The sequence below is a fragment of the Diadema antillarum genome, unplaced genomic scaffold, assembly GCF_040938485.1.
Source record: "Diadema antillarum isolate AM-2024a unplaced genomic scaffold, OU_Dant_1.0 seq00000035_RagTag, whole genome shotgun sequence".
NCBI classification, from domain to species: Eukaryota; Metazoa; Echinodermata; class Echinoidea; order Diadematoida; family Diadematidae; genus Diadema; species Diadema antillarum.
Genome location: NW_027271149.1, coordinates 486,714 through 500,843, shown reverse-complemented (window position 1 = coordinate 500,843; position 14,130 = coordinate 486,714). Strand labels below are relative to the sequence as shown.

At 39.5% G+C, this 14,130-nt stretch overlaps 1 protein-coding gene across 1 annotated transcript; it reads right to left on the bottom strand.

Moving 5' to 3' along the window:
• Positions 1-561: 561 nt before the first annotated feature.
• On the bottom strand, positions 562-13,602 carry LOC139725362 (sodium/hydrogen exchanger 9B2-like). Its single transcript, XM_071636448.1, has 10 exons — positions 13,380-13,602; positions 12,132-12,872; positions 11,265-11,535; positions 10,290-10,465; positions 8,127-8,233; positions 6,624-6,773; positions 3,741-3,849; positions 3,220-3,356; positions 1,738-1,818; positions 562-771 (listed from the first exon to the last, which is right to left on the bottom strand). Exons 2-10 carry the CDS (start codon positions 12,769-12,771, stop codon positions 562-564), a joined length of 1,881 nt encoding a protein of 626 aa, XP_071492549.1. The 5' UTR covers positions 12,772-12,872; positions 13,380-13,602.
• Positions 13,603-14,130: the final 528 nt, after the last annotated feature.

Below are 14,130 nucleotides of genomic sequence, written 5' to 3'. Positions count from 1 at the left end.
GCCACGCAGAAGCCCTCATTTGCAAAAAGCATCAGTCTCAAAAGGGCTTGAATCCAATGCCACTGACACTGGTTTGATCAGTCACACAATATACAAACAATCAAAGTCTTCACCAAAACTGATCATATCGTATCTACCTGACAATTTGAAGATGCCACATTCGCTCAGAAAATAATAACGACAATAATAACTGTCTTTAAAAAGTCATGGAACAACTTGATTGTCTGTAACCCACTTGAGTGGCTAGTCATTTTAACACAATCATCACATTTCAATGCTTTTTAGAAAGCTTCCACCATCTCGTCCATATTGATGTGAATGCATGAAACTTGATAGAGAATTCACTGTTCTTGTGAAAGTGATCTATTACCTTTGAAAACATAGTGGGCAGAAAGGCAGAACTTTCCTTCATTAGGCAGCCAATTGCATTACCTGATATTTCAGCCTGACTCATGTTATCCTACTCTCTATTTCTCTCTCTTCTCTTTTCTCTCTCTCTCTCTCTTTTTCTCTCTTCCTCCCCATGCCCCCCCCCCCCCCCCCCATCCTCCCCCTTTCTCTCTAAACATTGGCCAGCTCTTCTGTCAGTTGCTGTCTGGCTGCTACCTCATCTTCCTCCCTCTTACTGACACCCAAACCTGCACGTCTTGAAGGGTCGTTGCCCCCAGCAGTCCTAGTCTCCTTCTCCAGGAGTTTCGGTCCGCACAGGGTGACGAGGATGGCTCCGATGGGGGCTGTCAGGAGGATGCTTAGTACAGCGATGGTCAGCAACTGGATAGACAGAGAGAGCAGCATGAAGGGAAATTTAGCAACATATCCTTTTTTGTTACATCAAACCTACGTCTTTCATAACCCTTAAGGCCATATGTATACAAAACATGCATATATACCCCAAACATGCATATATACCCTGCATATACAGAAGATCCCCGTTATAACGAGATCGCATGTTATGAGAATCCGCTTATAACGAGATAAATCGTCCGGTCCCAAATAAATTTGCGTGTTAGCCTATGGGGATTCAAAGTTCTGGTCTTTGCAAGATAATTTTCGGGCCTAAAAACATAGACAAATTTATGCAGATATAAGGACGATGTTTTTTTTAAAACCTAACTATGCAACGGGCAAAATCACACACTACTTTAAACACACAAAAGGTCCATTCTCCATGTACTAGTAATTGTCTGAATCATTGTTGCAGCGACTAACATCTGCCACTGCCAAGCAGAACGCAATCAAGGAGCATGCACCACAAGTTCATAAAGTCTCTTTCCGAGGGCCTTGATGGAACAGCATCAGAATATTCAGAAGCTATAGCCTTCGCTAAAAGAATAGGCCTACATGATTAAAAAAGAAAAAGAAGAAAGAATGGTGCATTCGTTTTTTCAACCATCAAATTATGAAAGCTTTACACAATTTGTAGACACAATGAAAGCCTATCATGTCTATGGATTTGAATGCACTTCTGGCTCTGAGGTGAAAATGCAGTGGACTCCCGTTATAACGAAGTCCTCAGGACAGGCAGTTTTCTCTCATCATATCGAAATTTTGCAATAACTGAAGAAATAAACAATAAAAATGATACACAGAGTGGATAATGTTGCAGCCTGAAATTTCATTTTGTTGTTACTGGAATTTCATCATAACTGTGTTCATTATAATGGGAGTGCACTGTAGGCTTTCTTGAGTGACTCTAGGATAGAGATTTAAAGATTTCTTGGCTGCCTTGATGTCTACCTGTATGCCCCTCCTCTCATCAGTTTCATCTGGTTCAGTCTGTCTTCTTATCTCATCCAGAGCCAGGGGACCCAGGGCAGCCTGTAACACACACACAAACACACAAACAAACAAACAAACAAAAACAGCATGATTGAATGGGAAAAAAAATTACATAAAAGCAGTCTCGAATATGTGACAAATTTCTACAAATTCTGTTGTAGTGCAAGAATATGAAACTTAACATGCAGAGAATGTAGCGGTTGCCAACAGATAATACTGACTGTTTCTATTTACTACAGGAACACCCTTACAAAGAATTATGAGATCAGGCATAATAAATGATATGTTGAATTTAGATATTTCTTGAAACTCAAATGAAAGAAATAAACCATACTACCATAAACAGCACCCGTTGCTGTAAGCGATAAGAACAAGCACTGGCTATCGGGCTGAAGCTTGGTAGTCTCACGGACATGATGCCTGTCTAGCAATCAGGAGGGTCTGAGTTTGAATTCCACTCAAGTATTTTATGTATGACCATGATTGTTATCATGGCTATTACTCAAATACTGAATACAGTTCGACCTCGATTATCCGGTCATGTCGGGACCGGCGCTCATCCGGATAAGCGAATTGGCCGGATATGGGAGACACAATGTTAATGTATATAGCTGCCGTCCAAGCTGCCGTCCCAGTGCACTGGCAGCTATAGGCTGGTAGCGTACCCCGCAACGGTGGTGTAATCTATGCTAGCCTGCACAAAATTGTAGTCCCTTCTTCATAAAAATAAAGTATAAAAAATATCTTCATGTGAAAATCATACATGTTTTACCTCATTAGATATTGAGAAACCTATCATGCACATCTTATGAAATTAGTGAAATAGATCCATGAAAAGATGTTAAAGTCACTGTTTTTTCTCAATGTTTGGATGAAAAAAAAAGTCCTTCACTGCCTGAACGCGTCCGGATAATAGAGATTTCCGGATAAAAGGAGGCCGGATAATCGAGGTCGAACTGTACTCGGTGTTTATCTATGTCTATGAAGGGCAATTTGTCAATCAGTAGCAATAAAACTAAAGCGGATGCAAGAATTTATTAATTCAAATAAATACGCAGTACCCACTGCTGTAGGGGATAAGAACCAGCATTGGCTGTCTGGCAAAAGATCTGTGGTCTAGTGGATATGATGCCTGTCTAGTAATCGGGGGGGGGGGGGGGGGGGGGGGGGGGGGGCATTTCATGAAGCATTTTATCAGATATTTTTTCTGACAAGCTGTTATAAGCTACAGAAATCCTTGTGTCTGATTGGCTGAAAGCAAATATATCTGACAAATTTGTTGGACAAAACACTTCATGAAATGCTCCCAAGGAGGTCATGTAATTGTGCAAGTTTGTATGCCCATGATTTTTGTCATGGCTATTACTAAAACAATGAACAATCAGTGTTTATTTACGTATATGAAGGGAAAATTGTCAATCAGTTGCAAGATAAAATCACCTGCACAGTAGCTTTTGGGAGCCACGAAAAGACCATGAACAGTTTCTCCTTGTTGTTGAATTTGGCCCCAAGCACTGACAGCCACGTTGCTACAACACGCACGATAATCCCGATGATGAGAGTCGCTATGCCCAGACCTGTTGAAGAGTTTCAGAGTACAACGTAGACATCATAAATGGAAAAGGGGAAAAATACTGACATCATAATACTTAATCTCTCATTCTTTCAAAGTAGTTCTCAATCATAATTCCATCCGATCTAAAAATTGTCTTTCAAGCGTCAATTGATTTATCTCTTTATCTTTGAGATCTTTCACTCACTAAGAGGAACTTTTCCTTCTGAAGCATCGTTATCTGTTTGGACATAGCTGTTTTCCTGATTTCTTCCCTATAAAGTATTTACTCACTGACTTTTAGTTTCACTTCACTGTTTATTGGGCTTTTTCCCAACTAAGACATGATAATTGTCTAAAGAGGAACCTTCCACTGAGTTACTTCTCCACCATAAAGCACCACGCTTACCGACAGTCTGCCCATCCAGGTACTCCAAGGCTACTGCGGCTCCAATCAGGCCAAAGAGGATTGGTTCAAACAGCGTCCACACCACACCAATCAGCTCTCCTACTGCATGCTGGGTGAGATCACAGTGAGATTATTATTATTATCATTATTATTTCATTTCGCATTTCATACATTGCACATGTACATGGGTAAACACAAAACACATTTGATTCAGCATAACAAAAATAAGATAGACCAAGTGTAAATATTTCAGCTCAAATGGTCCATCACGCTTACATCGCTACTGAATTATATTTTTATTCACACATTTCGTCTTAAATGGCCACACATTTTGTAAGCACATGAATCAACAACAACAATAACAACAACAAACAATGAAATGGGGGGGGGGGGGGAGACTTGCCCATTTATCTTTACACTTTTGCAATGAATCAAAAGAATATGTCATATTAAAGTATCAATAAAAACATGAAATTCCCCAATAGTGACAATTGGTGCGAAGGTCTGCCACATTTTACAATAATGCGTAAGAACCAATAAAGACGACATATCGTCGCTGGGGCAACAAGACCTCGTATCTACAAAACGTGAAATGTTCAGGAGAGCAAAAAAACATGGCGGCCAAAGCACTATATCAAATGGGAGAGCCCTTCCTTTGACATGGCATGGTGGTTTCATTTTTGGGGTAAGACACCTAGGATTTGAACAGGACATCACTAACTGATTATCTGACCATTAATCCAAAAATGTCATGTTCATCAAAATTTTAGATACGAGGTCTTGTCGCCCTAGCGACGATATGCTGTCAGAACATTTTGAATCCAATCAAATCTATTCTCCACCCATACAGACAAGGAAATTAAACAGAATAATACAAAATTTCAGCAGGATTAAAATACAAAGAAGTACAATAGATAACATACCAGCACTGTCTACCTGTGTTTTTGCCAACTCATATATTCATAATATACAGTTATCTCAGCGTAAGTTGATCTTAACGGGACTGAGTAAAATGCATTAACTCAGGCAATGTATGACTTCTGTGTGTACAGAGGAATTACACACATAGGCCTGGGCTACGAAAGTAAATCGGTACTTTTTATTTTCATCGACTCAGCCGATTTTTTGACACATGTGCCGTCAAATTTTGCAGAGTTGACTGTAATCTCTGTAAAGTTTCTGTTTGTCCTTTTTAATGTCTGACACGTTCCAAGCTCATACTTTCTCATATGAATTACTTGCATTCCTGTGTTTCCTCAATGGTCTACTAGAACAGTAGGTGGACTTGCAATGTAAAGCCTACGCTGGTCTATACTTTGCCCTGCAGGACTCTCAAGTAAGATTGCTAGCCATGGTCTATGTAGCTAATATGGACACAGTATCAACTGTTCTGGTCTAAACATTCAGCACTGGGCAAGTGAGTAATTTGTCCACCAGCACTCTGGGCAAATAAAAATAGTATTCTTTATTCTGTTTTAGCTCTTCAGGAAAAAAGAAACTGTTACAGTATCAGGAATGAAACTCCAAGTCATGTGATGGCCTTTGTTCATTTTTTTGTTCTGCTTTTCATTGATATCAACACAACACAAAATCTCATAGTCCAACCTACACAATTCAGCCAATTTCTCGCACACAATGGTAATTTATCACGAGCATTCTACTGCAGCCAAACAACACATACTGGAAGCTTTAATATGAATGTTGTGGGAATGCTCAAATGCAATATCCTCTTGCCGTCTCATCATTTTCATTCTTCCACCTTGCCAATTATAGATGTCGTGTATGTCTACACAATTTGTTTGATTTCCGACTGGGATTAGTGGTTTTATTGACTTCCTGGCAACCTTGGGCTGTTTTTCTCGCACAAGATCACAAAAGCCACATCTATGTGTTCATGGATGGTGCATGCCCTCATGTACACACCCACACAAATGACCCAGATATGCATTCAAGTGGGTCTTATCTAGGATGTGTTAAAGAAAGAAATCAATTCCCCAAAACAGTGAGGCTTCTGAAATCTTTTGCCAGTAGTGAAAGAGCTATAATTGCTTTTAAACAACCTCCCACAAATACAGGAAGGACTGGATCGGTAGCTCTGTACAAAATTTCACATGCCCCATTTCACTACACAAGCATGTACACAGTAACAGCTATTGACAATCATACCCATCAAAATTTGTTGCCATTTCTCTCAGTTTACTGTGTATGCTGGTCCGTTCACGGCAAGAAATAATATTTGTAAAGCAGGAATAATGCATAGGAGTGAAGAGCAATGGTATTAATTCAATTTCTTCTTAAATACTTCATGTGTACACACAATTGAATCCCTGGTTAATGTAACAGAATGCACATCCTTAACTGCTTTGTGTTATCCTAAAATTTCTCACAGAAGAGTTGTCTCTTAGATCAAGATGAATACCCCCCCCCCCCCCATGCCCTTAAAAAATAAAATAAAGAAAATAAGAATGTTTGACAGAAGGGGCAATGACCTTTACAGGACCATTCTGGCCTTGAACACAGCTGGGACACTTTGGCCCAAAGGTATGAAAAAGAAAACAACAACGACAAAATAATGCATTCTACAGAAAAATATTAAATGCTCCTTCCCACTATGAGTCTATGGCCCAAATTCATGAATGTGGTTTAAATTGAAACCATGGTTTAAATTTAGACCATGGACTAAAATCAGTGTGAAGTAGGCATAACCTTTGTACTTTTGACTTGCGTGAATCATTATCATTATCATTAACACGCAATTGTTGTTGGAGATCTGTTGGTATACAGAATCTGTCACAAGTATTTACGCTCAAGAAAATTGCATAAAGCATGGTCTAAATTCAAACCACCTTCGTGAATTCTGGCTAAAGAATGTAGTTCTCTCACCTTCTCTTCCTTCCATCCAAAGGAAGCAACAAAGGCTAGAATGAGGCAGCCCAGGGCGCCCGATCCAGGAAACGAAGCGTCGGCGCTGCCAAAGACTGCAAACAGGCCTCCAGACAGCAGGAACACAAACCTCAGTGATGTCAGTGTTTTCTGTCCAAGAGTAGAGAGTAGGGATGAATTAAAGGGGAATGATACCCAAAAATGAATATGTGACCCGCTACAACAAAAGGATCCTAAAGTCGCTGACGGTTGAGCCGAGGAAATCGAGTTTGAAGTAACATCATCAAAATCGGTCAAAACAATTGGATTTCTATTTTTGGCATAATATTGTAGTCTAATGTTTTGTCTAAAATCTGCTTAAGTTTCGAAGCTAAATGAACAAAGGAAAGGCAAGAAATCAGCATTTTTCTGGGCCATGATTTTCCGACTTTTAAGGTAACAGAAACGTGTCCGAAGATTTGGATTTAGCGCCGCAGGTAGACTCCGCCCCAAGCAATGAGGGAGTGATCTTATTGGTCAGTGCGTGGCATCCTGATTACTGATTGGTCGTGCGTAGACCGCTGACGCTAAGCTTGAATGAACATTGCGGAGGTCGCTAGGAAGATGCCTTCTATTGTCCAGCGGCGAAAACTGTCTCGCCTCCCCTTGATCATGATAACGTCGGAAGGAAAACTTTGAAGGCCTTTTTCTGGAAACTCTGATTTCCTCAACCACTTGACATGCACTAATAAAATCATCAATATCTCCGCAATCGAGTACTTTTATGAGTTGTGCTATATATGAAATGAAAGAAGAAGAGTAAGGGAATAATATCATGCCATTTTTAGAAACTTGTCCTCCCCCGACTTTCGGATCCTTTTGTTGTAGCGGGTCACATATGGTTTGAGCTAATGTAGCAACATTAGTAGTACACAATGGTGAAGTTTGAGGAAAACCTCTTCATATTTATGAATCTTTACAGTTTAAATGCCGCCATCATTGGATGAGAAACATACAACCATTTGTCACATCACTACAGGAAAATTATATAAAGGAAGTATCAAAGAAATTAAAACATATCTTCATTTTTCTATCAAAAGGAATGTGCACTTGACTTACCTCTTTCAGAAAGCTAGGGAATAACATTATCCATACCATACATCAGTAACAAGTCACAGGAATGTGTATCAAAAAAATAATAGTAAATTATGTGTCACCATTATCATTATCTATTTCATTTTCATCCTATTCACATTTCTTTTGTCTGAGTTTATGAATGTATCTTTTAAATGGTTGGTTCTTTATTTATTTCCAGTGGACAGCCTACACAGGTAGTGGAGTTTTGTTGCAGGGGTGGAAACAAGTAAATGGCTGGTGGTTGTATTCAAGACTACAAAATCTTCATCCAAACTTTTGTTTTCACTACCCTCAGGGATTACAGTTAGCAACATTACACCCAATTTGTTGATAGTATATGAAAGACAGCTCTGGATATATATATGGCAAAGAGAACTTTGTACTTACGAAGTCTTTGCTGGGGATGTACCAGAGCAACAGGCCGCCTAGCACTCCAAAGGATATGCCAATAATGACCTCCAGAGGGCCTTGAAATATTTTCAGAACCAAATTCCCTGCACGAAAATAGGAAATACAACATGGAATTATGTAATAAACAACCTGCACACATGTATCACAGATAATGCAATGTGTATTACAAAATATGGTCTAGGAAGTAGTACTTCGTCCTAAAGCACTGTACTACATAAAATGCACACCAAATGCATAATTAGTCCTAGCTTCATTCCACTGACAGTGGAAGCTGATGTGAAATAGATCATAGATGAATTAGGAATTCTCTTTTGATTTATCAAGTTCAAAGGATTTCATGCAAGTTCAAAGGATTTCATGTGTGTACAGTTCTGGTCGAGGTGAAGATTTAGCTTTTAACGTTTTGCGAGATATTCAGAAACTAGTCTATGAGATGTCAAAGAGCATGCAGTTCTAAGAGGTATCAAAAGTTTATTCAATGAAAATCAGTTTTGAAATGGCTGAGATATCCCAAAACAAGGTGAAACAAAGATATCCTAATAAAGTTGGGGCATGTCGCCTTTTATTATTAGCACTTTTTTGGATATCTCAGCCATTTGAAAACCAATTTTCATCAAATAAACGTTGAATCCTTCTTAAAATCACATGCTCTTTCATACTAATTATTTCATAAGAGGTTTTTCATTATCTCACTTAGGAATGTTCAAAACATGAATATCTACCTCAACCAGTACTGTACAGTCCCTTTAAGATAAGGTTGCTCAAAAACTCATGCATCTATTCTCTTGCTTAGATGTTTTTTTTTTTTTTGTTTTTTTTTTGGGGGGGGGGTTTAAGTGTAGATTGCTAAATGCAGTCTACCAGATAATCATTGTACTTAAAGGACAAGTTCATGTTCATAGACATGTGGGTTGAGTGAATGCAGCAATATTAGTAGAACACATTAGTGAGAGTTTGAGCAAAATCGGACAATCTGTTAAAAAATTATGAATTTTTGAAGATTCTGCTCAGTCACGGCTGGATGAAAAGACTACTATAGCTTGTGATGTCACATGAGTACAATGATTTAAAGAAAGAATAAAGAAAATTCAACATATTTCCATTTTCCTCACGTAACAAAAGAACACTCGACTTCTCTCTTTCAGAAGGCAGGGGGAATAATATTACCCTTAACATACGTCAGTAGCAAGTCGAAGAAATGTGTACTTCATTCAAAAAGTAAAGTTTTATGAAATTCTCTTTTTATTTTCCTTATATAGTTGTATGCATGTGACATCATACACTGTAGTAGTCTTCTCTTCCAGTAGTGACTGCGCAGATACTTGAAATATTCGTGACTTTTGAACGGATTGTCCAATTTTCCTCAAACTTTCACTGTGTTGTAATATTGCTGCATTCTCTCAATCCTTAGGTATATGAAGGTGGACTTGTCCTTTAATCACCGTTACAAATTTTACATACCGGGTACACAAGAACTATTAAAAACAAAGATCTCAAACTCCATCACCACAATCTGTAATAACCACTTCTGCAGACTATCTCTGTAATTTCTATGCAATCACTGTCAATCTGATCAGACTCTCCTAGCCATAACCACATTCAGAGACAGGGGTTAACAGTTCCCGTATTTTGATGCAAAAATCGATCTTATTTGCCACCTTTCAAACACACTAAAAGACTTGCTTCGATGCAAATGAAGCCCTTCATTCTCCACTCTGTGCAGGCCTGAACAATGACAGGAGCGTGACCCTGGCACCCAAGTGTGCAGACGTATGTGTGGCGAATTGCATTATGGGATCTTAAAAACTGATTTCTTCACGTACCATTCACGCAAATTATCACCAGTTTGAAAACAATTCCAGCAGGGCTGATTTTCACATCACTATGAATATTGATGAATATTGCGACAGTTACTTAATTTGTAGTATCCACACACAAGAATTAACGGTGCTTGCATCATATTAAAAAAAAAATATATATATATATATATATAAAAGTATATATATATATATATATATATATATATATATATAATATATATATATATATATATATAATATATATTCAAAACCATTTCAGGTGTGTGAATAGCACAGCTACTGAAATTGTGTCAATCACAGACAGAACAGTAAATGGTACCTGAGGTAAAAGAGATACCCATGGCGACACCAAAGGCACTGATACAGAGGACGTTGTCCAGGCTGCAGGATGCAATGGCCAGAGTCGGGATGCCTTTCCGCTGACCGAATCCTTTCTTCTGGAGGACCAGGAGGCAGGGCACCACAACGGCAGGAGACACTGCTGCCAGGACAAAGCTGGGGGATGTGGAGTACAGATAATCACTGCTAAACAGTTGTCATCGGGATGCATTCCATGCAGCAAATAAGTCAGCTCAAAATACAAACTTATAGCAAATCTGACATCTCTGGCAATAGAATTGAAAGAATGGTCAGGATTCTAGTAGAAAGATTACAGTTATAATTGATTGTTATACCAGACTAAAAAGGCTAGCAACAAAAGTTATCTATGGCATATTGATAGTCAAAATGATAAGGAATAATAAATTTGTTTGGATACAACTGACTCATGGAAGATTACTCATCCCCACAGCCAAATATAAATCTTTGGTTTGTAAAATCCTAGCAAGCCACTGATTGATAATTATGATAACATAATAATCATGTTTGTTTGGAGTTTTTTTTTCTAAAAATGGAATTTAGCTACCAGGTAATCTCCACCTAGACCATATTACACATGTTGAGATATGTAGGGTCACATGCACGCATAGCCAATTGGACAGCTGACAGGTAGAAACTTCACACCGACAGAAATACCATACTATATGGACCAGGTTATAATCAGGAGTATTAGAATGTGAGTAGTTCCAGCAAATCACTGGAAAAGGTACTATATGTACTGACTCATTTGTCTTTGTATTACAACTAAAAATTAAAAAAATAAGATAAAATCATGCCATTCTTTTACATTCCAAATGTCAAAATCTGTTGTCATTTTACTATCATGCTCATACTTTCACTTATTTATGGCTTGGTGTTTTGCCTTCAATCTGAACAATATTTTACTCGAAGTAACATGCTCCTTTCAGCTCCTTACCCCAGCATGAAGGCCCAGTCCCAGGGAAACCTGAGCATGAAGTGGCTGACGACAGCAATGATAATGGCTTCCAGCAGGGAGGGGATGAAGGAGAGACGTAGGCACACCACGCTGAGCTTCTTCAGGGCACGAGCATCGATGCCCAGGCCGGCCCGCAGCAGAATGACCACCAGGGCTATGCTTCGCAGGGCGCTAGCCCAGTCGTGGTCGATATCGTTGGCGACGTTGATGGCACTTATGTTCTTCAGCATGAAACCCGCTCCAAGCATGCCTGTCATCCAGAAGCAGATAATTAATGTCAATGTAACAGAAGTGACAGACAACGGAAAAGATAATGGGACAGTTTTAATGATTTCTCCACAGAATGAGGCAAATACATACATGGCATTTGACATTCAAAAGTGAACAAACATGGAAAATGCACAAATCTTTCCCCCAAACAACTGTGTAAATGTGAAATGCTTGCATTTGTGCACTTGTATTGATTCACCAGAAAATTTACTGGTCTGCAAGCATAAAATACTGGGGTTAAAGTGGTTTTGGGCTATCAGCACAGCATTCTTGCTCCTCCTGAAAGTTCAGTGTACACTGTGCCCTTATCCGATAGGGAAAATATGTACAATATCCCACTCACAAGAAAAATGTTACTTTCACTGAAGGAGACTAATTTTCTGCTGATTCAATGTTACAATGTACTTGACATGTTACTTTACTTGCAGTCAACACAATATAAATGTAGAGTCATTGTCTGCATATTATGTCATGTGAATTTGTTGCAATAACATAAGTACTCAAAAAATGTCAACAAATTTGGGGATGATATCACTTCAGGTGGCAACCCAAAATACCAAATTATCCCTTACTCACCCAGCAGGGCAGGCAATCTCAGAATCTTTTCCACAAGGATGCCAAGGATGATGCTGAGTATGATGAGAACATAGACACCAAACAGATTGCCTCCGGGCAGTGCCTCGGCCCCAGTGACAGTGAAAAGGACAGCCCACAGTAGCACCACAAGCAGCGTGTAGGTGACAAGTTTGCCAACCACTCCATGCGGGGGACACAGAAAGGCAAACTTGAGCCGTTGCCACCTGGACGCGTTGGGGGGCAACGGATTGTATTTTGTGGTGCACGGCCGACAGGCCACCTTGCAGGAATAGAGACAGCGGGCGCATCGGCCTTTGCGCTTGGTACCAAACTTCCCGTCTTCATCATCATCATTCCCGGCTTCCACCGACATCCTTGGGATGAAGGTCATGCTTCCTGTGTCATCGATGGATGGTTTCATTCCTTCCCAGCCCGGCTTGTCTTCCTCATTTCCCATCGTCTGGTGGCTGTTGAAGAAGGATGCGTCCGTTTCCAAGGTATCCCCATCATCCAGGGAGTACGTCCACTCATCCGCCTGGTTGTCGGGGTTTTCAAAGTTGGGGTCAATCTCACCCTGGACCTGATTAGTTTCCTCTGTCTTTGATATGTTCAAACTTCCTTTCTTACTGAATGGTCCCATGTTGAATAGATCTAGTATACACACTCGCTGACTTTTCCCTTACTTTCAGCAGTGTGGATTCGAACTTGTAGTGGTTGATAGTTGTAGATGGTTTGACTATTCTGAAAGAAAATTGAATATGACGTAAAATGTTTGACATCATGCCCTGAAAATTCAAAAATTGGAAATCATATCATAATTCATGCCATTTTTTTTGTTTTTGCTTTTGCTTCGCAACACTGAAATATAAATTGTCAGATTTTTTATTTTCTTTCATGATCAGTTACACATGATAGAGACAGCCGTATTCAATTGTAATTAGCAACATGTTTGCAAATCTTTAGCAAGATAATTCCTTGCCTTCAAACCAAATCTGTACTCACCATGGGCATGGCATTACTTCACTGAAGCAGGGCTCGACACCAACTTGTTTGTCTCGTGGCTACTTTAAGTTGTATGGAGAATATCAGATAGCATAAATTAAAGCCAAGAATTGACTGCGCTGATAGCATACCATCCTATCTGTACTCCTATCTAGCATACGCTAGCTGGGTGTACCATCAAAATTGTTGTAGCATGCGCATGTCTCCTACAAAATAGGCCAACCATCAGAATTGTCAATTACTTACATGAAAAGCAGTAGATAGGACTACGTAGATCTACCTGAACACCCTTTTTCCCTTCATCGGTTCCCGCTGTCTCTCCGATAGGCACTCCGTCCTTGTTTTGTGGAAGAGCAACTCCAGCAAATTAGACTTTGCATCCAGATACCATGGGAGGCAGCATAAACCGATTAATCAAAATATTACCTTTCAAATTTCGATTTCATTCAACCTTTGAACGCATTAACTCCAATCATCGTGATTATTGCTTTCCGTGCGCCCGGAACATGATTGGTTAATCCGGTTGGTCTATCATCCAGCATGCAGAGCCACCACAGATTAGCAGCCACACGGCCGGCAGCATTCCACCAGGATCGGTTGGTTCTCTGTGCAACTAAAAACAATAAGGCGATCCAGTGTCGATGCTTTAGTACATTGCCAAGGGCGCAAAGAGGGGATGGATTGCTGAAACTTATTTGTTTACTTATCACTTTTTTCTGCAAAAGTGGAAATTTTCGCGAATATTTTTGCTTGCTTTATGTTCCAGCACTAGTAGCCCTAGTCGATGTCTTGATTCTGCGGAAATAAGAACACGAGAAACTCTTCTTACTCTGCCGAGCGTGAAAAATTAGTCTCGCGAAAATATCCACTTTTACAGTATTTGACTAATTTAATGAATACAATGAGGAATACGATCAATGAATAATAATTCAAGAAATCATAATCTACATCAAATTGAAGACTCATGGGAATGGGATGATGGGAGAATCAACGTCGA

What these genes read in the sequence shown, in the direction of transcription:
- LOC139725362 (XM_071636448.1), bottom strand. Translation starts at nt 12,771, where the DNA reads ATGGGACCATTCAGTAAGAAAGGAAGTTTGAACATATCAAAGACAGAG. An exon ending in GAGATTGCCTGCCCTGCTGG is followed by an intron (nt 11,536 to 12,131) that starts GTGAGTAAGGGA and finishes TCTGGATGACAG; the next exon opens with GCATGCTTGGAGCGGGTTTC. An exon ending in GACTGGGCCTTCATGCTGGG is followed by an intron (nt 10,466 to 11,264) that starts GTAAGGAGCTGA and finishes CACATCCCCCAG; the next exon opens with CTTTGTCCTGGCAGCAGTGT.